The 26556-nt window shown below is 36.9% G+C and overlaps 1 protein-coding gene across 1 annotated transcript; it reads left to right on the top strand.

Moving 5' to 3' along the window:
* On the top strand, positions 1-25865 carry LOC127554339 (5-hydroxytryptamine receptor 5B-like). Its single transcript, XM_051985763.1, has 2 exons — positions 1-1400; positions 24212-25865. Exons 1-2 carry the CDS (start codon positions 615-617, stop codon positions 24542-24544), a joined length of 1119 nt encoding a protein of 372 aa, XP_051841723.1. The 5' UTR covers positions 1-614; the 3' UTR covers positions 24545-25865.
* Positions 25866-26556: the final 691 nt, after the last annotated feature.

Here is a 26556-nt window from a genome sequence, read left to right as displayed (position 1 = left end):
TTCAAAATTATCCTTGCTAGCACATCCTCCAAACAGAACATCCGCAGATTTGACAATACCAAACTGAGAGACTAACGCTTGGAAACAAGCTGAGGAAGGGGAGTGTGCTGGACTCCCATTGGTTGGTGCGCTAGATTTCCCCCCTCCCCCCGCCTTAACTCCTAGGCATAGAGGGAAAGCGCCCTTCGGTGCTCGCTGCTGTTTCAAGCTGCTTCAACCAGCCAAGTGACCTCGCGGCGCTCCAGCACTGTCCCATCTCTCCTGCTGCCCGACTGTCTCCGGGATGGAGAGAAGGTTTAAAGGGAGGACTGAGAAGCATTTGTGGAGGAAGCCCGAATCTGCCATTCTCGACTGCCTCTTCCCCCGCCACAATCTCTGGGGTAGAGTTTAGCCACCGGCAAACGGCTTAATTCTCCAGCCCAGTGGGGGCGAGCAATCCCAATAGAGTCGCTCCAGCTCAGGCGTTTTGTACCTTTCTTATTTTCCCCCTCCCCCGCATACTCCTCTTGCCTATTCCCACCATCCTACTCGCCCCGTCGGCTTCATGACTGTGCAATTGGAAGCTTGAGTTGGGTGCCCAGAGTCTGGAGGCAGAGGAAGGTGAGGAGCGCACGATGGAGAGCAGCAACGTATCCATCCCTTCAGCCCTCACCTTCACATCGGGGTTTGAGGGTTACAACAGTAGCCCCAGCACCCTCGGAGCTGCTAAAGATCAGGGAGACGACGGGGAGAGGGAAGGCATCTTGCACAGCAATGAGCCCCACTTCTCCATTTTCACTGTGTTAGTCTTGACCTTGTTAGTACTCCTTATCGTAGCCACCTTCCTCTGGAACCTGCTGGTTCTGGCCACCATCCTAAGAGTGCGCGCCTTCCACCGTGTCCCCCACAATCTAGTGGCTTCGACCGCTGTATCCGACGTGCTTGTGGCGGCACTGGTCATGCCCCTTAGCCTGGTAAGTGAAGTATCTACCGGGAAGCGATGGCGTCTGGGACGAGTCCTGTGCCATGTTTGGATTTCTTTCGACGTCCTCTGCTGCACTGCCAGCATCTGGAACGTGGCAGCCATTGCCTTGGACCGCTATTGGACCATCACCCGCCACATCCAATACACCCTGCGCACCCGCAGTCGCGCCTCCATCCTCATGATTGTTCTCACCTGGGCCTTGTCTGCTCTCATCGCCTTTGCTCCTTTGGTATTCGGCTGGGGTGAAGTGTATAGTGCTGAGCTTCAACGCTGCCAGGTGAGCCAGGAACCCTCCTACGCTGTTTTCTCCACCTGTGGCGCCTTCTATGTTCCCCTTGGAGTGGTACTTTTCGTCTACTGGAAGATCTACAAGGCAGCTAAATTTCGAATCGGGAGACGTCGAGTTGCTGTCTTGCCCCTGCCTGAGACAGTACAGGTAAAGAAAAGGAAAAAGACGCTCGAGGCACTGGGGACTTTTGGAAAGTGTGGGATGGGAAGGCAATTGGCTTTTGGAAAGTGAGAGAAAAGGTGTTGGGAGAGTGGGGAAAGAAGATTTGCACACTGTCCTGTACAAGATGAGGAAACACCAGCCTGCACGTCTGGGCTGATACAGAAGTGATGGAGGACGAATTTATATATTTTTAGGCAGGGATGAGTTTAGCTGTTTGCTGGGAGGCCTTGTGATATTTGAGGTCTCAGATAATGGGTGCTTATTTTTCCACATTCTCCCCTCCCCCATACGCATCTCTATTTTCTCTCTCCACTTCGTCCATCTCCAAATTCTGCAACTAGCTTCATTTTAAAGATCGAATATTGTTTTTTCCCTTCTCAGCAGCTCTAATGGGCAGGGGGGGGGGAGGGGATGAAGGGGGTAAACAGATGTATGTGTACCAGTGCCTACGTTACCCACTTTTGACTCCCCCGTGGGGCAGTTCTTTCCTTTCCTTTCTAAAAGCAGAAGGGTAGAAAAATGGCATGGTTTTCAGGACCCATCTATACTCTCCTTCCTCTCAGCTTTAACGGGTTCCCCCCTTTATAGCATAATCATCTTTGGGCCATATCTCAAAACAGTTCCCTTGGGGAAATTGCAGGTTTTTAATCGACTTGCCCCAAGCTGAGTTTATAGTAATATAAGCCAATGAAGATTTTTCTTAACACATTCCTGAAACATACTAGAGGAAAACTTTGTTATGAGAAAGAGAAGAATTAGTTTAAAAGTTTTTATTTAGGAGTTTAAGAGATAATATTGTCTTAGCTTATAGTTGTAATGGAGGGGAGGGGAAAAGAGGAGCTCCAATGTTCCGATTTTTTTATTCGGTTGCAGAAGATGTAGACCACATTAATCTTCTAAGTAGTATAATTAGCAAGTGTTTGGAGGAGTACCTTATTCAGAGTTAATCATACTCTTCAAAAAGTCCTTTGGTATTATGTGGGGCAGATACAGCTTTCCAGAGAGATAATTTAAGAAAAAAAGCTTTCATCACTCATAGAAAGAAAATACTGAAAAGTAAACCCTCAGAGCAGAGACTTGCTAAGGATTTGTATAAATTTCTATTTCTGATCTGAGAATCATTTTGGAATGCCAGCCTAGTAGGCAGAAGAATAATCTGAACTCTGTGAACTTTCACAGAGAAAACTGATTTTTAGAAACTGAGGGTTTTTTTTTTTTTCTGGACCTGAGGAGAACAAAATGTAATCCAAAGTAGCAATGTGGTCTGAAAGAAAATCAATCTAGTCTTCAACTCCACTCTTAACTAGTTAATCATTTGAAATTCATTTAAGTTGCTGCAACTCTCTGGATCTTATTTTTCTTAATTGTAAAATGAGCTTGGACCAGATAATCTCTCAAGTAATTTTTCAGATTAAATACTCAGAGAATATGTAAGCTATGTAAAGAGATGGCTGAATTACTTTCTCTCCCCATTCTCCCCACCATAACTTATCCTTTTAACATTTTATACTCATCCTAAATATGTACCCAAGAGCCTGGGAAATACACCCTGTAGGACAATCTGGCATTTCCCCACTTGCAAATACAGTGGTTAATATATATAATGGAAAGAGCACTAAATTTGCAATAGAAAGACATTTCTGAGTTCTGAGCCTAACTCAGACTATGCGACCCTCAGTGAGCCTATCTTAAAGACTTGTGAGAAAACTATCATAGAAGTAGGGTTTTATAGTTCAGAGGTAACTTCACACAGTTAGGAAGTGTTAAGTGTCTGAGATCAAATTTGAATTCAGATCCTCTTACTTCAGGGTTGGTGCTCTGACCACTGCATCACGAGCTGTTCTCAGAGTTCAAGTGTGACCTCGGGCACTAATAGTGTGACTCTGAGCAAGTTGTTAAATCCTGTTTGCCTCAGTATTGTCATCTGTAAAATGAGCTGGAGAAGGAAAAAGCAAACCACTTCAGTATCTTTGCCAAGAAAACTCCCAAATAGGATCATGAAAAGTCAGGCATGACTAATTAACTAAACACCAAAAATTTAGCATTCTCAGTTTCACATTCTTACTTAATTCCATTACTTTGAGGGAGAAATGGAGGATACATATTATTGTTTTCACTTTACAAATGAGGAAATTGGGGCTTAAAGTGGTTGAGACTTGACCTTAAGTCATATACCTTAAGTAGTGGCTCAGCTAGGAGTTAAACTCCAGGTCTCTCTATCATGGGCTATGGAAGTCTGATCCTGTCCTTATTTTCAGATTACATGGGGGAATCACTTGTAGTTCTGGGGTATATGGGATGGTTAGGGAGGACTAGCACTTCTGGTGTGAGAGCACTGAACTCTTTTCATCAATTTTTGGTGTCTGCCTGATTTTGCCCAATCCTCACCTGTGGCTCCAAGAAGCTATAGTATGTGCAATAGTCATTCCCTGGTAAACTGTTTTGGCAAATGCACTAAATCAAGTTGAAGGTAATGGACAGGGCTCAAACGGTATAGATGAATTAGGGTGGTGTTTAACCAAAGCATGTGAAGACCTTCCCTCTTGCAGAATGGGCAGATAGAACAATTTGTTTGAACACTATGAAGACAGCTAAAAACAGGCATTGTTGAGCGCTTAGAGCTTGGTCAGACATTGAAAACACTGTGGTCATCCACTGTATCCTTGGCCATCACATTCATCTTGATTTTTGTTTTGCCATGAGGCTAAAAACTTTGTGCAACTCTGCCTCATTTAAAGACAATTTTCAAGCAATTTAAGAAAGATATCACTCTTGTGATATCATTGGTCCTCTTAAAAAATGAAGGACAAACAACATTGCTAGACTCAAATCGGTTCATATGATGGTTCAAGCCTTTGCTAGCTGGCTAATTTTTTTAATGTTAAATCCAATATATGTATACATATTTATACAATAATTTTGTGGCACAAGAAAAATCAGATCAAAAAGGAAAAAGAAAACTAAATGCAAACAAACAACAAAAAGAATGAAAATGCTGTTGTGATCCATGCTCAGTTCCTATTAGTCTCTCTGGGTGTAGATGGCTCTCTTCATCAGTTGGCCTCAATTACCTCATTGTTGGAAAGAGTCACATCCATCAGAATTGATCATTATACGAGTATAATCTTGTTGTTACCATGTATAATGATTTTCTGGTTCTGCTCATTTCACTTAGCATCAGTTCATGTAAGTCTCTCCAGGACTCTCTAAAATTATCCTGCTGATTGTTTCTTATAGAATAATAATATACCATAACTTATTCAGCCTTCTCCAACTGATGGGCATCCACTTAGTTTCCAGTTTCTTGTGACTACAAAAAAGGCTGCTACAAACATTTTTGCACATGTGCACATTTTGCAAATTTCCCTTCTTTAAGCTCTCTTTGGGATATAAGTCCAGTAGAAACACTGCCGGATCAAAGAGTATGCACAGTTTGATAACTTTCTGAGCATAGTTTCAAATTGCTCTCCAGAATGGCTGGATCCGTTCGCAATTCCACCAACAACGAATTTAGCTAGCTATTCTTAAGGTGTGCTACTTTGCCATTGCTGATTTAAAATTCCTTGAGGTAGTCTGCTGTTCTCATTTCAGTATGTTGGCCTGGGTGCCACCTTATACTTCTCATGTTCTGGGAATTAACAAAAGGGAGTCTGGAATTTCTTTATGGAGCTAATCACTAAATACTCAAAAACAGATAGACAGTTCTAACTAGGAAAGCATGAGATTATCATTTCCTTTGAGGTTTTCTTTCAAATCTTGAGCTTTTAAGATTAATCACTTCTGTAGGGTTATAGTCAACTCTGACTAAAGCAAAGGAAATGAAAGGAAATGTGTTAATGTATCTCTTTTCCAATCATCTAGAACTTCATTCTAACTTGATTTTTTTTGATGAAAGAATTTCGAGAGTAGAATGAGGTGTAGGAGCAGGAATTATCACTAAGTTCAATTTGGAAAATGTTCCTTTTTTAATTCAATAGTATTTCATTTTTCCAATTACATGTAAAAGTAGCTTTCAACATTCATTTTTGTAAGATTTTAAGTTCCAAATTTTCTTTTCTCCCTCCCCTTCCTACTTTCCCCTCTCCCCAAGACAACAAGCATTCTGATATAGGTTATATATGTACAATCATTTTAAACATATTTCCGTATTAGTCACATTGTGAAAAAAAAAATAAGAACAAAAGGGAAAAACCACAAGAAAGAAAAAGCAAATACTTTAAAAAAAGAAAAAAGGTAAAAATAGTATGGCTTTGATCCCCATTCAATCTCCATAGTTCTGTCTTTGGATGTAAATGGCATTTTCCATTCCATTTCTATTGGAATTATCTTGCATCAATGTATTGCTGAGAAGAGCTAAGTCTATCACAGTTGATCATTACATAACTTTGCTATTACTTTGTACAATAATCTCCTGAGGAACATAGCCCTAAGAAAAAAGGGGTATCATTGTTTAAAAGACAAATGTATGGGGTTATAATTGTTCTAAGGACTTCTTTCAGAAATATTTTCCATGATCTTGAGACTCTTACTTAAAAGGGAGAAAAATGACTCAATAAAACAAAAATTTTTTTTTTGGTTTTTAAAAAGACAAAAACTATTGAAATTACTTTAGGTGCTTAGAATTAGAGCTAGAAGAGACCTTAGAAAGCATCTAGTTCTATCCAATCATTTCATAAATAAGGAAACGGAAACCCCACCAAATTAGAATGATTTGCTTAAAATCGAACAGTAGCCACCCAGCTGGATATAGAGCTGGCTCTTCTAAAACAATTTCCTTCTCTTTCTATTGTATTCAGCTGCTTCTACTCCCTAGTATATTCAGAGGAGCAATGATGAGAGCTCCAACATTTTAATAAGGGAGAAATATCTTCCAGCCAGGACATCACAGAGACAAAAAGGGAAAATTTGATCTACAGGGTCAGAATAGAAAGACTGACTTCCAGCTTTCTTGACTGGGGAAGGAATCTAAAGTCACTCCACTATTACTACTTCAGAGAGAGAGGAATCTTATGGCTTTAAGAGGGATCCCTAAAGGAAGCAAGAGTGGGTGAGGGGGATAAGAGGCTGGAGATTATATTACATTATGCCTTTTCTTCTAAACTGCCGTCTTGGTTTTTAGTGAGCCCCAAACATCACAAATGATTGAAAATCAGGGATCCCTGGGGAGCCACTGAATATTCCTCAGGGAGCTCTCTTCTATTGTTCCTTTGACTTTTCTAGTCCTAGATGCTAGTTTGTAGGAAAGATTTTTAAATCTTTCACTTATAGTTCTTATCTTTCAAAGAAACAAAGTAGAAAGAAGTAAAAGTAGATATCCTCAAAATTTAGGTCTAAAATTTGTTTTTTATTCAAGTTACATGATCTAGATGTCTTAAATAATCCAGATAATTTTTCATGGGTATTTTATTTTAGGTCTATATGATAACCAGATTGTTTCATATGGGGCCAGGGAAGAGCTCAGTGGTGCTAGTCTTTTTTTTTTTTTTTTTTTACTTCTACAATAATCTTTCCCCCCCCTCTTATGGCCTAAATATAATAAATACTTTATTTTTATTTGCAGAATAGGTTTTCTTGACAATAGGTTTTTATTTTTAAAATACATGCAAAGGTAGTTTTCAATATTCATCTTTGCAAAACCTTTTGCTCCAAATTGTTTCTCCCTCCCTTCCCCAAACCCTCCCCTAGACAGTGAACAATATATGTTAAACATGTGCTATTCTTCTATACATATTTCCATAATTATTATACTGCGCAAGAAAAATCAAATGAAAAAGAAAAAATAGAAAGAAAAAATCAAGCAAACAATAACAAAAAAAGTTAAAATACTATATTGTGATCCACATACAGTTCCCATATTCCTTTCTCTGGATGCAGATCCCTCTCCATCACAAGTCTGTTGGAATTGGCCTGAATCGTCTCATTGTAGAAAAGAATCAGTAGTGGTAGTCTTGACAAAACAACCAAACTTGTTCTTTGGCTTCATGTGCATAAAACTAAAATTAACTGAATTTTTCACTTCTGTTATGGAGAGAGAGCCAGCACATGTCTGCATGTTTATATATGCCTTTTTTGTCTTTGGTTGTTGACCTCTCTCCTGATACTTGCTTTAGACATTGAACTTCATGAGGGAGCATTGTGGAAGGTGCTCAATCCTTTCATTTCCTTCCCTCCTAAGAGGGGAGAGAAAACATAGTCTGTTTCAGGCTCCTCACTCAAATCTTTTCTGTCTTTACAATGTCTCCCTTTCTTAGAGGCTGGAGATTTAATCAGCCACACTCTATTACTACAATAATCTCACTTTTTAGCCTAGAGACAATATGATGTTCTTCAGGTCCACATGATCCCTTCTGCTGATATATGGACTATAAGAGAAGCATTATTAGTATAGTCATAATAGCTCAGAGTCCCCAGTAAGGAAAATTCCTAAAATTCAGAGAAATCTTCGACACTGTGTTCCAGTTTAAATGTTTGGGTATCTCCAACTCCCTCTGCCCCAAATCTCTATATTTGAGGAAAAATTAGTACACAAGATATGTTTAAGGTAAAAATAAGCAATACATGTTATATGGTCTCTTATTTGACAGAGCCAGGAAGAGAGAAAGTTCAAGGAAACAATAGATTTTTTTTTAATCTTCCCTTTGTCTTTTAGAAATGAGTAAAGCTAATGGTCTCAATCAGTTCTCAGTTCTAAGATGCCTCCCGAAGCCCATTGAATGTACACCTTTCTCTTCTCTTGTGTCACCAGTTATTCTAGTCTCTATTTCAGTTGTTTCAGTCAGGTGTTACCCCTTAGCCATTAATGCTTTTCATCTTAAATTCATTAAGTTGTTGGTGGGGTTAAGGGTACCATCTCCAAGATCTTTCTCACAGATGGTGTATCTATTTTTTTTTCTAAATTCCTGGGCATGGCTCCAAGTGTTCCTTTTTTGCTTAAAGAAAGAAACAGTCCAAAAATGCTTTCAGAAATGGAATTTCCCTTCTTCTGAACCACAGATTGCAGAATTCCATTAAGTTTTTAAATATGTCTTACATATGTGTGTATAGGTAGGGATATATAAACATATATATGTGACCAAACAGACGTTATTAACTTATTAGAAGGAAGATCTAGGTTTGTAATATCAACTTAAATGGGAATCCTATCTGGATTATACTATATAATTAAGTTTCTGCACACAATAGTTGCTTAATAAATGCTTTTTAAAATTGAAATCTTTAGGATAAGTCTGAGACAAAACTTGATGATAGTCTTTGCCCTTTTCCATAGTCCCATGGTAAATAGGATCCTCACTTCTTCTCCCTTATTTTGCTTATACATTCCTTACAAAATCTTGTAATTTTTATCTTTATAACATCTCTCACTAGCTTAACATAGCACTTGTATTTTACAATATTTGCTTGATTCTCCCATATTTGTCTTCCCTTTTCCCCTTCTTTTTTAAGGGAATCCATTTCTTAAAAAAAAAAAAAAAACTCATGGGATCATAGAATTTAGAGCTTGAAAGGACCATAGAGGTCATCTAGTCCTACCTTATCACTTAGAAGTATGGAATCTAAGGATTGAAATGAAGTTACTTGTACAAAACCACACGGGTGCAAGAAGCAGAGTCAAGCCTGAAAGCCTGGCCCTTCAGCTTTATAACCAGGGCTGTTCCATGAAGGATCTAATTTTTTGCATTTTATTTTTCTGTAGTGTGTGGTAATAGTAACAAATATAATTCAATACCTCTCTCTCTCTCTCCTTCTTTGTATCTTCATTCTCTTTCCCTTTCCCCTTTTCTGTGTTCCTTCCCTTTCTTTCCCCCTCATCTCCTCTTCTATCCTCCTGCTTTTATTTATACTTCTACCTTATCCATTTCTTGGTATCCTGTCCTCTCCTTCATTTCTTATTATAGAGATTTAAGGGAAGAAAGAGATCATTTATTAGGTATTATGCACCAGACATAGAAAATTCCAAAACCAAAAATAGTCTCTGCCCTCAAGGAGTTTACAATTTCTTGAATGGGAACTCAATGAACCCAGAGGAGTAAATATAAAAGTAAGGAATGTTTTCCTAGGAGGGGAAGCAATTCCACTTTTAGTTTGTAAAGGGTGCCCCACAGCTAAGAGGTGGCATGGAACTCCAGTTCTAATAAAGAAAAGGAGAGCATATGTGCATGAAAAGCAACTCTTGTACCCTGTGGGCTAGTATCTCAGTTTTACTACATTTATGTGGACTGCTGGTAAACTGAGCATACAATCTGGTTTTCACGCTTAGCATTTGATATCTCCATGACAACTCTCTATGGTATGGGATGGGAAGGAGGTATATAAAGGCCAGGCAACAAGATACTAAACTAAAAATGAAGCCATGACTGGTGAATCATTATGAGGTGCAAATTAGTCCCTTAAGAGAACCAAGAATGAAAGTACAAGCAATAGGATGAAGAAGTTTAGATCATGACTGCAGGTGACTTTTAAAAGTCAATTCAGTGAGTCTAAGCAGCAGACTTAAGAGGGAAGATCTAGCTCCTTATGAGCATAAGTTGAAATCTAAAGCTGAAGAATGGGAATCTGGGAAGATGACTCATTGGACATGAGGAAAGACACCCTATTGCTTAAACCTTGTTGGACTATAGACACTAAGGCGGTAATTCTGCATCCCCTATCTCCTAAAATCTTTGCCTCTTAAGCATGGGAAAAGTCTGATTATCTTTCTTTATTTTTTAATGTTTTCTTTGTCTTTTTAAACAGTGAAAATCAGCAGCACTTACCAGTCAGGTTGTTCTTATTGGGGATATCATTGAGAGAAGACCATTAAGGAAGAAACATCCCCAGAAAAGATTCTAAGAGATGGGTCTCATACCAAGATTTTGCCAAAAGTACTCTACCTCTGGGGAAAGATTCAGAGCCAACATACATAAAAAGAATGAATTATCTTTTGATAGCATTTCTTAGAGTGGAGATGTTCCTAAATAGTAAAGAGCCTTAAAATATGAAACAAGGGAGTTTGTATTTTATCTGAGAGCCAAAAAGGAGTCGTTGAAACTTCCTGAGCAAGGAAGTGACATAGTTACTCTATGACTTGTGCTTGAAGAAAATCAATTTGATAACTGAATAAGAGAGAGAAGACTGACTGAAATGAAAAGAGTCATTAGCTTGTTGCAGTATTCCAGACAATGAATGATGAGGCGATCACGTGAAGAGAGAAAAGGGATGGATGTGGGAGAGGATGAGGAATTAGAATCGATGAGTCTTGGCAATTGATTAAATATGGGGGAGAGTATTGGAAATAAAAAAGTTGAAGATGATTACATATTTGTGAATCTAAGTGAATTGAAGTGTGGTAGAATCCTCAACAGAGAGAAGTTGGGAAGAGAGGAGGATTTGGCAACAATAATGATGGATATATTGAGTTTAAGATGCCTATGGAGCATTCATTTAGAAATAGCCAATGGGTAATTGGTGGTGTGCATCCAGAAAAGGAACTAGTTGGATACATAGATCTGTGAATGATCTACACAGAGATGATTCTTAAATACATGGGAACTAATGAGATCACCAAGAAGCGCACACACACACAAAGAGAAAGAGAAAGAGAGAGAGAGAGAGAGAGAGAGAGAGAGAGAGAGAGAGAGAGACAGAGAGAGAGAGAGAGAGAGAGAGAGAGAGAGAAGAGAGAAGAGAAGAGAGGGAAGAGAGCATAAGCGAGATATGATAGGTATTCTAATACATAGGAATAAATCACGAATAATGGAGCAGAGAATTATATCATTTTATTCTGGGTATATTGAAAATACCTAGATAACAGGGAATTATTTCGAGTTAGATGAGACCTAACAACAACATACTTCAAATTATAGTGTATAGATATTTCTCAACTAATGCCCAGAAAAGCTTAGAGCACTTTTCTCAGTAGAAGAATCAGTGTTAGCCTACATTAGTAACCACTAAGGTAATGTAATGAAAAAGTTTTTTTAGACTACAGGTCAAACAAATAAATTATTCCAGGTGACAATAGAAATCTAGACCAGACTCCAATTAGTTTAATTTTCTGAGACTTTTTCCATTCTTAGCCTTAACACAGTTGATTTTTAGCCTCCACATACCAATAAATTGCTGAAAAACTGTGTGCTTGAAATAGAATTAGAGCAATTAAATGTTGTGGTTTATAGAGTCTTTTCATGTGGAAGGAGGGCTTTATAAAAGAGTCTTTCATTGTTTACATATTGCAACAATGGAAAGAATTATTTTTTCCTACCAGATGCAAACCCAATAGTACTTAGATTTTTTTTTTAAATAAGAAATGTTCCAGAAGTTGTTGCATTTAGCTTTCTAATCCTGCAATATTTGGGCTATTTAGAGAAGCTGAGTATAGTCATGCTTCAGCTTTCAAAAAATGAAGCTGGCAGTTTGTTTTTACTTTGATATGTTCTTTCTAATTCTGAAGGTTCTTTTAAATGCTTCACAAAAACAAAAAACAAATAAAAAATAACAGCCCAAGAGATATATAGCTTAGTAACTTGGCAATGTGGCTGTGAAACATTGTAGAGAGAGTAGAGGATATGTTTTTTTCAGACTCTATCCTTTGCATGACACAAAATATCTAGATGGAAACTGGAAAGATTATTTATCTAGATGTTTTCCAATACAATGGAAGTTCGTTACAATGAAATTGGTCTCAAGTCTTTTTAGTAACAATCTGCAGAAAGGCCCAGAAGATTTTTTTTCTGGAAAGCAGTCATCAAAACTTAAGGCCTCAGATTTCTATACTAAAAATATGTTACAAGCAAAGGAAATTAAAGCTCCTAATGTAAAGAGGGAAATTTCACATCACAGCAATGATTGAGACTGATGCTATAAGACCCACAACTCAGGAATGGCTTTGGAAGGATACTTCTTTTCCAAAAGGAATAGAATAATTTGAGTTAATAAGAAAATTCAATCTACAGAAGGTTATAATTATTAGCAGCTAGGTGATACAGAAAGCTCATGTGTGGGATTTGGAATCAGAAAGATCTGAATTCAATTTCTTCCTCAGACATTAATTGAACCTCTCTTTGCCTCAGTTTCCTCATCTATAAAAATCACAAGACATGAGACATGACACATAGCATTGATGGAAAAACTTCAATTATCTGGACATCTGTTGGAACTCTGAAGAAAAGTGTCTAATAATTTTTTAACTTGCCTTAATTTTATCTCTTTAGAGGAACCATTAATGGGAACTTCTCTTTAAAGTTCTGATCCTCACTAACTGGGGCAAATTATTGCCCACTAATCTTACCGCACTCCCATTACCTTTTCTTCCACTGTAAAATTTATTTTAAAATTCTTTTAGGTAAGATAATTCACCCCATTCTACCTTTCCTTTCCCTCTTCTCCCAATTCATCACTCTTTCTTACTCCTTAATGTTGTTTTTTTTGGGGGGGAGGTTATTTTTTGGATATCATCTCATCATAGTCGACTCAAACCTGTGTCCTCTATATATACTCCTAACTGACTCAATAATGATAAAGTTCTTAGGAATTATAGTATCTTCTTCCTATGTAGGAATATAAATTTTAATCTTATGTAAGCCCTTATAATTTTCTCTTTCCTATTTACGCTTCTCTTGAGTCATATTTAAAAATGAAATTTCCTATTTTGCTTGGTCTTTTCATAAAGAATGCTTGAAAGTCCTCTATTTCATGAAATGTTTATTTATCCCTTCCTGAAGAAATATTAGGATAGGTACTTCTTAGTTGTACTCCTCATCTCTTTGCTTTCTGGAATATTAGATTCTGGAATATCATTTACCTTTAATGTAAATGCTCCTTTAATATAGAAACTGCTAAATCTTGTGTGGTCTTCACTGTGGCTCAAAATATGTGAATATTACTTCTTTTTGGATACTTGCTATATTTTCACCTTGACCTCGGAGCTCTGGAATTTGATTATAATATTCTTGGGAGTTTTCATTTGGGGATCTCTTTCAGGAACTGTCTTAGTAAGTTATTTCCATTTTTTATTTTACACTCTGGTTCCAGAATATCAAGACAGTTTTCCTTAATAATTTCTTGGCATATGGTATCTAGGTTCTTTTATTGAAAGGTAGAACAATAATTTTTGAATTATTTTTCCTGGATCTGTTTTCCAAGTTGGTTGTTTTTCCAATGAGATACTTCATATTTTACTACATTTTTCATTCTTTGGGTTTTGTTTTATTGTTTCTTGATCTTTTCTGCTTTTTAAGTTTTTCTTTTCAGTGAATATTTATACATATTTTCCCAATTTTTAGGCTTCCTTTTTCAAGCTTTTGATTCTTTTCCCATAATTCTTTTGTATCACTCATTTTTTCCTTAAATTTTCCTCTGCCTCTCTGATTTTTAAAATCCCTTTTGAGTTCTTTGAAGAATTCTTTTTGGGCATGACACCAATTCATATTTTTCTTTGAGACTCTGTATGTGGCCACTTTGACACTGTTATCCACTGAGTTTGTGTTTTGATCTTCCCTGTCATCATGATAATTTTCTATGGTAAGGTTCTTTTTGTTGTTGTTTGCTCATTTTCTCAGCCTATTTCTTGATTTTTAACTTTATGTTAAAGTTGGGTTTTTCTCCTGGTATGGAGGAAGCTTTTGGTTTTTTGTGCTGTTTGTTTTGAGAGCTAGTTCTTAAGATCTATAAATTTTCAGTTCTTTTAAAGCAGTGTGATCTATAAAGAGATGTGTGGTCACTGCTGTCCTGGTTTGTGAACAACCACAAGCAATCACTTCTACCCTGAAGCTATGACTAGTGTCCATAGTCACTGTGGCTGTGAGCTCTCATTTTCTTGTCTTCCTCTTTGCTCTAGGACTACAATCCAAGCCTGTGATCCAGATCAAATGCAACAGAGTCCTACACCCAGTATCAATAAAGTGTCCCCAGTAATTTTCTGACCAGTTGTCAAGCCTCCTTACCATCTGTGGGCTGAGAAGTCCAGAAGTCATAGTCTCTGATTCAGCCTCTCCCAATACTTGCAGTAGCTTCCTGAGGGCTAGCCTGCTGCTGGTTTCCAGGAAGATGACTGTGCTAGGTTGTGCTCATCTCAGTGAGACAGACCTTTCCTGTCAGACTCCTTAGTTGTTTTGGACTGGAAAACTGTTTTGCTGGTTCTGCTACTCCAGAATTTGTTTTGAGGTATTATTTTAAAATTCTTTGGAGGGGAATTTAGGAGAGCTCAGATAAGCCCCTGCCTTTACTATCTTGGCTCCCTGGTTAATAATTTTGGAAATCATGGGAAATTTGGAGGGAAATAACCACGTTATTTTAGAATTTGTGATAGAAAAGAGAGAAGTCTGGCATAGTATGAAATAGAGTGAAACACTCTAGATTTTTGGAGAAGTGATTTCAAAGAACTCAGAGAAAGAATAGGAGGAACATTAAATCTTATAACTTTTTAGATGTCAACCCAGGAGGTATGGCAAGTTCCCAAGAATGGAAATCTGATGATTGTAGCTCCAATAGAAAAGGGGGGAATTTTCTCAGGAGGAAAATACTGATGCACAGGGAACTCACTAACAAACTTGGATTTAAAATTAATAATAGGCTTAATATTTAACATTAACATTGCTAAATATTGCAAATACATTTAAATCAATTGTGGAGAAAGATATTTAATTACTACACTGGCAAAGTGAGGAGAGGAAAGCTTTTGATTTTTCAAAATATATACAAAAATAGTTTTCAACATTCACCCTTGAAAAATCTTGTGTTCCAAATTTTCTCCCTTTTCCCTTTCCTAGACAGTATGTAATTCAGTATAAGTTAAATATATACAATTTTTCTGTACATATTTCCACATTTATCATGCTGCACATTAAAAAAAAAAAACAAGATCAGAAGGGAAAACATGAGAAAGAAAAAAATAAGCAAGCAAACAACAAGAAAAACAATGAAAAAGGTGAAAATACTATTTTTTGATCTATATTTAGTCCTCATAATCCTCTCTCTGGATGCAGATGGCTCTCTTCATCACAAGACCTTAGGATTGCGCTGAATCACCTCATTGTTGAAAAGAGCCAAGTCCATCACAGCTGATCATCACATAATCTTGCTGTTGCTGTGTACAATGTTCTCTTAGTTCTACTCACTTTTCTTAGCATCAGTTCATGTAACTTTTTCCAGACCTTTCTGAAATCAGCCTGCTGCTCATTTCTTATAGAACAACAATATTCCATTATATTCACTTCCCATAACTTATTCAGCCACTCTCCAACTGATGCACATCCACTCAGTTTATAGTTCTTTGCCAATACAAAAGGGCTGCTCCTAAGTGGATTTTAATCCACTAGTTAGTATTTATCCACATCAGTGTGTGAGATCCCTTCAAAGGATAGATTTTTTTTGTATAGTGCAAATGACCTAATTACTTCAGATGCTGATTCATTTGAAAGATTCAGATAAACTTTGAAGCCATTCTTTTTTATAGTCCTAGGAGAGAAGGAATTTCAAGATGTCAATGAGTACATCTTTTTTCCTTTACCTAAGGGAAGAGAGGAAAGAAGAAACACATAATTTGTATGACCCTGGGTATGTCATTTACCCTCCCAGAAAATTCCTGATTTCCTAACTTCCAGATAAAATCCACTTTACTACAGGAAGCTTTTCCCAATCTTTTAATTCTAGTGCCCTACCTCTGTTGATTATTTTTTAAAATTTATCCCATATATAACTTGTTTGTACATAGTTATTTGCATGTTTTCCCCCCAATAGTTTATGAACTTCTTGAGAGCAAGAACTGTCTTTTTTCTTTCTTTGTAGATTCAATATGTAGAACAATGCTTTGTTCACAGTAGATGCTTAACAATAGTCAGGCCGACCGACTGACTCTTGGTGCTTTAAGCAATTTTCTAAAATAATAGATTCAGAGAAGGTGTCTACCGAGGTTGGTAGACAAAGTTTCCTTACATAGTAATTCTGAATAGCAGTGATATATAGTATATACTATATATCATATGTAGTATATAGTAGGATCAAAGATCCTACCTGTCATGCTTCAGATACATTTTCCTCCCTAGTATTCTACTAGTGTTTGACTTTAAAAGCTAAAATTATCAGTTTCACAGAACCTAATGCAGTGACAGGGATCAGTTGAGCCAATCAATCATTCCATATCTGCCCCACTTATAATGATTAATAATATGTTATTTTTGATATCCTAATCAGTTGGGAGTACTTCTGTTGATTCAATATATCAAAGACTAGGTACAAAAATGCTTTAAAAGCTATTCAATGAAATGGAATAACATTGAATAGGAAATATATTTGGATTGATGGAAGAGTCTTCATCTCATCCTGTGGAGTTTGTAAAACAAACCTAGCTTAGTTTTCAGTGCCTGGTCAGTGTAATGGTAGAAGTTGTTCCAATCACATTCTTGAGAGAAAATTGCTTTGCATGGGATGAAGAGCAGAGTCTTGATCTTCACTCCCACCCCATGGCCAGAATAGGTCCTCTGGAACTTTGGAGAGTTGCAGAATTTGAATTTTTTCATCTGAGTCCTATCAGTGTTCCAGTTATAGCACTTATTGCTATCAATGTCTATATGAAGTATTAATGAAAAACTAAACCCATTGAGGAAAGGCAATTTTATGATTCCGCTAGCTTCTCTTTCCAGCAGGAATTTACACCATGTATATGGTAACTTCATGAGTATCTACCCCATGAAGGGGATAAAAAGACTTCAAGTAGTTAAGTTAAATTTGAGTCTATTTTCCCCTGGATTCTGTAATGCTGAGAATATATCACAGACTTAGAGGTGGAGGATCTTCTTCATTACTACTTTAGTAATACCCTTTACTGAAAGCTAATTAAAGCTAGCTGACTTATATCAACTGATAATCTGGGAGGGAAGAACACTGGTGGGGGCTCATGTGCTATAGAAAAACATCCTCCCAGCCCATCTCAGTTATTTTTAATACCTAGAGAGGAACAAGTAATAGCCACACTGGAGACCCAGTCTGACACTGAGTGTGAGTTGAAAGAATAGCTCCAAATAGGAATTATCTTAGAAACACATTGGTTTCTTATTTTTCAACCAACTCAAGTCATAATTTTCTTCTAAAGTCCCTACCAATTATTGCAAGGGCTGTCTTTGGGAAAAAATTTGTCTCAAAATATAGCTGTTCATCAGATATAGTGAGCTAGAACTGTTAAATCAATTAGTCTATTCAATGTTTGTATGACTTATCACCTCTTCTACTAAAGGGTTTGGCTATGGCAAAATTGCTTCTGCTACAGATGAAGATTGTAAAATGTTTGATTTTATTTTCTTTTGAGAGAGAGCAAAGAGTTTCTTTTTAACTTGAATTTTTTAATAAGTTTGATTTTTTTAAATGCATTTTTCACTTTTCTGGCTTCTTTCTCCATCCCCTGAGAATTCTTTCACCTAAGGATCTTCTTTACCCCATAACTAGGAAAACCAAAGAGAATTTACATTAGCAAGTAGAAAATACTCAGCAAGGAGTTCTAGGAAAGGATGAAAAAATTTCTACTTCCTGTGAAGTGGTATTGATGGTGTGAAGTATAAGAGATTATAGATTGTTTTTTTTTCTTTTCTCTCCCAAGATATTTGCTAAATATTCATGTGGCAGAGCCTGGCTATGTTCTTTGAAGATTAACTGTTCCAAATCTTATACTTAATTTGGCCTTTGGATGATTGGCAGTATCAATTTGTTAATCATAAAAAAGAGATGAGTATCTCTGAACCTTTTTGCCAATATGTTTTCAAAATCCAAAATAACTTATTTTAGGAAGGATACTCAAGGTTGTCAGGGTACAAGACAAATTACATGCCATCAGAATGTTTCTTTTTCAGGAGTTTGTCTCCCCTGAGGGAACACATTTGTTGTTCTTACCTGGCAGAGCTGATGATGAGAATCCTATTTGTTCTGTTGATAAGATCTTGTACTTTTTTCTCTTCCTTTCTTCCTCTGGCAGATTTTGTCTATTTGGAAACACAATTATTATTCTTTGCTTCTAAGTTCTTCCTCTTCCCTCCTTCACAGTATTTTCAGATTGTTTTGAATGACCTTGGAAATAAATGTAAAGTTAGATTGTGCATATTAGGAAAATGTGTAGCTTAGTAGTTGAAAGAAAGAATACCAGATTAGGAAGGAAGAGAACTACAGTCTGATCCCATACCTTTTGATCCAGCAGGATTTCTACTGGGACTGTATCCCAAAGAAATCATAAAAAAGGGAAAAGGACTCACATGTGCAAAAATGTTTATAGTAGCTCCTTTTGTAGTGGCAAAGAACTGAAAACTGAGTGGTTGCCCCTTAGTTGGAGAATGGCTGAATATATGAATGTTATGGAATATTATTGTTCTATAAAAGCTATTATTGTTTTAAAAAGAGGGGACTGTAAGCAACTTTCTAGTAGGGATTATTCTGTCGTTTGAATTTATATTTCTAACACCCAGCATCATCTATATGCTTAGTTCATAATAAGCATTTATAAAATACTTGTTGATTGATTCCATACTTTTTTCCCCTTTGTTTCTTTTGATCATAGGCATACTTTATCAAGACATTTGTCTGGGTTTTGATATAGAATCTATTGATAGGGAATACAATGAAGCTATAAAATGATCTCATCTATGAAAAAGCACCATTAACATGCCATAGCCCACTGAGCCAATCCATCCAGGTCTGTAACACAAAAAAGTGGCCAGAAAAATTTGTTTGAAGTTACTTCAGTAGATCTTCCATCTCATCAACTCTAGAAATAAAGATTACAATGAACCCATCCTTTTAATTTTGTATGATTATTGTTAATGTCCTCTCATAAATCTTTCACATGACTGTTTTTCCAGAATGTTGGGGGCTTCTCCTAAGTGCTTTTGAAATTAAATAGGTACCAGTGGAGTATAGTACAGAATTAGAACCTGAGAAGGGATGAAGGAAATTGAGAGTTTTGTCACACTGCAGCTCTCAAATTTTCTCAAATAAGAAGATGCTCTTTTGGGATTAGGGTAAATGGGAACACAGAATAAGTGAAATCTCAGCAGGGAGGTTGTATGCTGGCTTTGGAATCAAAAGATTTAGATTCAAATCCTACTCCTGATACCATTTTGTGAACTTGACCATGTATCTTACTTTCTCCTGGTATTATATTTCCTTATTTAGAAAATGAAGTATCCTTTGAGTTTTTTCCTACTCCTAAATATTTGATCCTATGAACCACACTTGAAGTTTGGCCATCTCAACAATGCCCCCCTTTCCCAGAGCAACAACAAAAATAATCTGGAGTAAGTTGAAGAAAGGGCTTTGGATCAAATAGGACTTCATGATTTCTGGTGTCTGATGACAAACTTGCCCATCAGTGTCCACATCAGTGGAGGCACATATCAAGCTTATCTGGGAGAATCAGCAATTTGTTGTCTAGTAGGAATTTTGGGGAAGATAATTTTATAAGTAGTAGAGCAATTACAAATGTTTAAACAACTTATAACAGACTTTGAGGTTAGATTTGACATTCTAGCAACCCACTCTTTTGGAGTGTGCACAGCTAATTTGATTTTTCTCTTGTGGTCCTCTTGTTTCCTGCTTCAGATGATCTTCTGGAATCATTTCCCAATAGATTCCAATGCCAATGTATATTTAATTTTCATTTTTTTGTATGTTGCTTCTTCTCCAAGCACCACTATGTATCTCTGCCTTCTACTATTTTAGCATACTTTATCAAGACATTTGTCTGGGTTTTGATATAGAATCTATTGATAGGGAATACAATGAAGCTATAAAATGATCTCATCTATGAAAAAGCACCATTAACATGCCATAGCCCACTGAGCCAATCCATCCAGGTCTGTAACACAAAAAAGTGGCCAGAAAAATTTGTTTGAAGTTACTTCAGTAGATCTTCCATCTCATCAACTCTAGAAATAAAGATTACAATGAACCCATCCTTTTAATTTTGTATGATTATTGTTAATGTCCTCTCATAAATCTTTCACATGACTGTTTTTCCAGAATGTTGGGGGCCTCTTCTAAGTGCTTTTGAAATTAAATAGGTACCAGTGGAGTATAGTACAGAATTAGAACCTGAGAAGGGATGAAGGAAATTGAGAGTTTTGTCACACTGCAGCTCTCAAATTTTCTCAAATAAGAAGATGCTCTTTTGGGATTAGGGTAAATGGGAACACAGAATAAGTGAAATCTCAGCAGGGAGGTTGTATGCTGGCTTTGGAATCAAAAGATCTAGATTCAAATCCTACTCCTGATACCATTTTGTGAACTTGACCATGTCTCTTACTTTCTCCTGGTATTATATTTCCTTATTTAGAAAATGAAGTATCCTTTGAGTTTTTTCCTACTCCTAAATATTTGATCCTATGAACCACACTTGAAGTTTGGCCATCTCAACAATGCCCCCCTTTCCCAGAGCAACAACAAAAATAATCTGGAGTAAGTTGAAGAAAGGGCTTTGGATCAAATAGGACTTCATGATTTCTGGTGTCTGATGACAAACTTGCCCATCAGTGTCCACATCAGTGGAGGCACATATCAAGCTTATCTGGGAGAATCAGCAATTTGTTGTCTAGTAGGAATTTTGGGGAAGATAATTTTATAAGTAGTAGAGCAATTACAAATATTTAAACAACTTATAACAGACTTTGAGGTTAGATTTGACATTCTAGCAACCCACTCTTTTGGAGTGTGCACAGCTAATTTGATTTTTCTCTTGTGGTCCTCTTGTTTCCTGCTTCAGATGATCTTCTGGAATCATTTCCCAATAGATTCCAATGCCAATGTATATTTAATTTTCATTTTTTTTGTATGTTGCTTCTTCTCCAAGCACCACTATGTATCTCTGCCTTCTACTATTTTAGCATAATTGATTATGAGAAAACATTCTCTTTTTAGACCTCCACTTGATGAATTTCTATGATGCAAACATTTTTCCTTTGAATCTTGACATATAATTTGTCTGGAGGTCATGCAGCTAAAAAAGCATACCCCTCTTTAAAATTTATGGGACATTGAAAGGACAAGCAATAGGAAAGTCACTTTCTTGTCCTACCTTTGTATTTTGGTAATTTTTCAGTTATGTCTTTAGAATGCTTTGAATACATTAGTGACCATTGAAGTGTATGTATTATGTGCATGCATGCATTGTGTGTGTGTGTGGGGGGGTATGGGTAAGGAGTAAAGATGGGAGGAGGTCTGGCTTTGTGTCTATCTAGAGTAAGTTACTCTCTCTGAGCCTCTATTTTCTCATCCATAAAATTGAGAGATTACAAAAGATGCTGTTACCCTTTAGTAAAATCTAAATGCTTATTATAGAGAGTGTTTTGGAAGCCCAAAGAGCTATAAAATTATGCATATTCTTTGATACTGTAGTGTTACTACTAGGTTTGTATTCCAAAGAGATCACAAAAGAGGAAAAAAGACCCACATGTACAGAATATTTGTAACAGCCCTTTTTGTACTGGCAAACTGGAAACTGAATGGATGCTCCTCAGTTGGGGAATGGTTGAATAAGTGATGGTATATGAATGTAATGGAATATTATTGTTCTATAAGAAATGATGAGCAGGTTGATTTCAGAAAAAACTAGAAAGACTTCCATGAACTGATGCTGAGTGAAGTGGACAGAACCAAAAGAGCATTATACACAGTAATATCAAGATTATGTGATGATCAACTATGATAAACATTGCTCTCAGCAGTGCAGTGATCCAAGACAATTCCAATAAACTTGGGATGGAAAATGCCATCCACATCCACTAAGAGAACTGTGGAGACTGAATGTGGATTGAAGCATACTATTTTCACCTTTTTTGTTTGTCAGCTTTTTCTTTTCCTTTTGTTTTGTTTTTTCTTTCACAAAATGATTAATATGGAAATATGTTTTAAATGATTATACATCTATAACCTATATCAAATTGCTTACTGTCTTAGGGAGAGGGCAGGGAAGGAGAAAAAATTTGGAGCTCAAAATCTCACAAAAAATGAATGTTGAAAACTATCTTTCCATGTAATTGGAAAAATAAAATACTATTAAAAGAAAAATAAAATAAAATATAAATGTGTGAGATCAGTGGCTCTTATCTTTTTGCATTTCTAGTACCTAGGAAAGTTTTGGCATATAGAGCATGACTGATAAATGCCTGTGGAACTTATGTTTCCAGATCTAAAATTTTTATAATGATGATACATGATTGAAAAATGCTATGGGATGAACTGTGAGTGCAGATTGAAACATACTTCCTCCCCTCTACTTTATTTTTTCCTGCTTTTTTTGTTGCAACATGACTAAAATGGAAGTTTCATGTGACTTCATATGTAAAAGGGCCATAATATAGCTTGCCTTCTCAATGGATGAGGGAAGTACTAGAGGAAAAGAGAATTTGAAACTCAAATTTTATTAAAAGAAAATAAAAAATAAATACATACATTTAAAACCAATAGTAAAATGTTATGGGATTTCAGGATTGTGGAAGGTAAGACTGGTAATATATTTTCTTCTTTTCATTCTCTAGATTATAAATCAGAAAGGACCTCCAAACTCATCTATCTAATGCATGTCTGAACAGAAATCCCCTCCACAACTTAACTCAAATATTTATAAAGCATCTATTATGTGACTGTGCTAAGCACTAGGGATACAAATAAGAATAGGAAAGACAGTTGTCTTCAAGGAGTTTACAGTTTAAAAAAGGAGGTAGGAAAGTGTTAGGTTCACCAAAGGGACATCTTTTCCATGGAGTTGAAACCAAATAGAGCAGCAGATGCAACATCCCAAACAAGTAATTAAAGAACTGTGCATAAAGAAAGACTACTATTTACCAAAACAGCATAATGTAGTGGAAAGAGTACTGGATCTAGTGCCAGAGGACCTAGGTTCAAGTCCTACCCTACCCCTGACACCACCTGTGCATCTTGAGCATGTAATTTTACTTTTATTGTCCTCAGTTTCCTTATCTATAAATTCAGAGGTTAGACTGAATGGACCTTCTAAAGTACTTTTCAGTTCTAGTTCTATGATCCCCTAACAGAGAACTCAGTTTCTCTCAGACATCTTTAATTATTTGAAAGCTTTTCCTTTCTGTAACTTTGATTATTGGTTACTGAAGGAAATGCAAAATTTAGATAAAAACATAGATAAAAAAAAATCCAAGGATCATTGATATAGATCACCTAGTCTGACTTCTCATTTTATAAGTGAGGAAACCTGAGTCAGAGAGATGAAGTGGCTTATTTGTATGCCACATAGATAGTAAGTAGCAGAACCAGGGATCAATGGACATGTTTTTATTAGTCACTTATTATTTACCCAGCACCATTTGAGGTAGTGGGAATACAAATACAAAGAATGAAAGAATCCTTATCTTCATACCTGAGTCCTCTTTCTCAGAATCCCATGTTTTGTTTTGTTTTGTTTTGTTTTGTTTTCTATAATACCATGCTGCTCATCATCCTGCCCTTGTGGAAGGCAGTTTGGTTCTCCCTTTTGAAAGTACCTCTCAAATCTTGTTACTTGAAACAGCTGAGTGCTTTCCTCATATTTACTCACACTTCAAAGGCTATAGAGTCCAGCTGTGAGGATTCCCAGCTCAGTGATCATTCTTCTCATTTCTTCTGACATTTGGGGAATCATAGTCAGCTATTTTTCTCCTTAGGTGGCACTAGATAAATATTATGGGATATTGCGTTCTGAAGCACAGATTAGCACCATGGGCTATTTGGTTCCATGGCAGGGCATGGGGCTGAGCAAGGGTAAAGCATCATCATTGTTTAGTCATCCAGTATTGTCAGCTTTTTAAAAATCTGTTTGTTTTTGTTCCAAGGCAAAGGAAGCTCCCCAAGAGGCCCAGATGGTGTTCACAGCTCGTCACGCCACTCTTGCCTTTCAAGCACATGGAGAAACATGGAGGGAGCAGAAGGAAAAGAGGGCAGCCTTGATGGTGGGAATTTTAATCGGTGTGTTCGTCCTTTGTTGGATCCCCTTCTTCCTCACAGAGCTCATCACTCCACTCTGTTCTTGTAGCGTTCCCCCCATCTGGAAAAGCATTTTCCTGTGGCTTGGCTACTCCAATTCTTTCTTCAACCCTTTAATTTATACAGCATTCAACAAAAACTACAACAGTGCCTTCAAAAGCCTTTTTACCAAACAGAGATAAAAAATTGAGTTGGTGGTGGGGGAATGGTGGATTTTTATGAGAGTCTAATCCTACCTCCCACCTTTTTCAGTAATGAATGGAGCTTGTTTCCTCTTTCTCACCCCTGTCTTCCCAGGGTGAATATATATAGATATATATAGAGAGAAAGCACTGAAGCAGGCAGAAAGAAGTCAGAAGAATTAGGTTGGAATTCTGGCTCAGTCACAAACTTGCTAGGATCTTAGACAAATCTTTCATTTCCACTTGACCTTCAGTATCCTCATCTGTAAAATGAAGGGGTCAGACTAGTTGATCTCTGTGGTCTTTCCAATGCTGACATCCTGAGATCTGTGCAACCATGATGTTGCTAAAACCAAACCATTACCCTGAGGCTCATGGGAGGAGCTGAAGAGAAGACTCATCAACACGATTTCTCAAGCATTTTGGGACTCATCTAATGAAAATGAAATGATGTGTGTGTGTGTGGTGGGGGGTGGTGGGGGAGAGAAGGAGAAGAGCTCCTAGTAACTGGTTTATGTGAGAATCCAAGAACTCTGTACTCAGTGAATGTGATGAATCAGCATCATTCACTTTGCTCTCTTCTTTTTCTCTTTCCTTACCCAGTCTGTAAAGTCTACCCAAGAGACTACACAGTGTCACTCTCTGGTAGAGGAGTATTATGAGTTATTGGGTTGAGCCATGGGAGGAAAATGTTTACTAACTTTGTCTTCTTCAAACAGGAGAGAGAAATACAAAGAAAATAGACTGAACCATATCTCTAAGATGAGAGGATTGGACTAATAGCTTATTTGCACCACTATATCTGTGATCCCTATTCCTGTTCTCCATTATAGCTGCACTGGTGGCTGACAGGTGTGGCTAGACCAAGAAATCCTGAGATTTGATGGATCTGGGGTTACATCTATTTAGGTAATTGTGGGATGAGTAAATGCCTGATATTTCCTCAAATTTAAACCTTGTGCTGGTGACAGCACTGATCTCCAAGATACAGATCTTGATTGAGGGGACAAAATCTCTGGATAAATATAGGAAAGTACTGAATTTATTTGCTTGGTATGAAGAAGAGGAAACTATTGACTTTGTTTTCTCCAATAACACTCTAATCTAAAATTTTAGTCCCCTAAAATCCCCTAGCCTTTGGGGCAGGAGTGACAATTTTCTTTAGATAGAACATGGTACTGGGTATTTTTGGATAAGTAGAAACGATTATCTTGACTGAAGTAGAACGTTGGTGTCAAATTCATATATAGGAATCCCTGTGGGCTGCATTTTGACTTAATATTGTTAAATAATTATTAATAATATATTTACATTTTCTATATCCTATTGTATCTTATTTATTTTGTTAAATATTTTCCAATAACATTTTATTATTTACAATGAAGTGTTGCAGGCCAGCTGCTTAATTCTTATGCTATAGGGGAATTCTTAGACTCTGTTTGGATCTCCATGTGTCTTACTAAGTTTCTGAGTCTAGCTGGAGAATGATGATCCATGGTAATGATGTAATGCTCCAACATCCAAATTCCTCAGAACCTACCTCTTTTATGAATGAATTTTAGAGGTTTGGTTAAATAGAATCAAGGGTAAATACATAATGGGATGAGGAAGGGGTAAAATGTTCTATATCAAAATACAAAGAGGCAAGCAGATAACTTTCATTTCCTGGTTAGCCTCACTCCCAAAACAAAATCACATTCACATATTTACATAGTTAAGTATGAAGAATTTTAAACCTGACTCACAATTATCTCTTTCTCTCTCTTTCTCCCTTCCTCCCTTCCTCTCTCCCTCTCTCTTTTTCTCCCTTCCTTCCCAATTGGGATTAAGTGACTTGCCCATGGTCATACAACTAGGAAGTGTTAAGTGTCTGAGGTCACATTTGAACCCAGGTCCTCCTGATTTCAAGGCTGGTGCTCTATTCACTGCACCACCTAGCTGCCCCAATTATTCTCTTTTCTATGATTTGTAAATGACCAACCCTGCTATGAACCCTATTGGATGAGGAGCCC

This window comes from Antechinus flavipes, chromosome 3 (assembly GCF_016432865.1).
Source record: "Antechinus flavipes isolate AdamAnt ecotype Samford, QLD, Australia chromosome 3, AdamAnt_v2, whole genome shotgun sequence".
Lineage (NCBI taxonomy): Eukaryota > Metazoa > Chordata > Mammalia > Dasyuromorphia > Dasyuridae > Antechinus > Antechinus flavipes.
Note: the sequence above shows the minus strand (reverse complement) of the source record. Positions and strands in the feature narration are given on the sequence as shown.

Excerpts from the sequence above, each read along its gene's own strand:
- LOC127554339 (XM_051985763.1), top strand. The coding sequence starts at position 615 with ATGGAGAGCAGCAACGTATCCATCCCTTCAGCCCTCACCTTCACATCG. Across the intron at positions 1,401-24,211 it reads CCCTGCCTGAGACAGTACAG|GCAAAGGAAGCTCCCCAAGA; the intron begins GTAAAGAAAAGG and ends TTTTGTTCCAAG.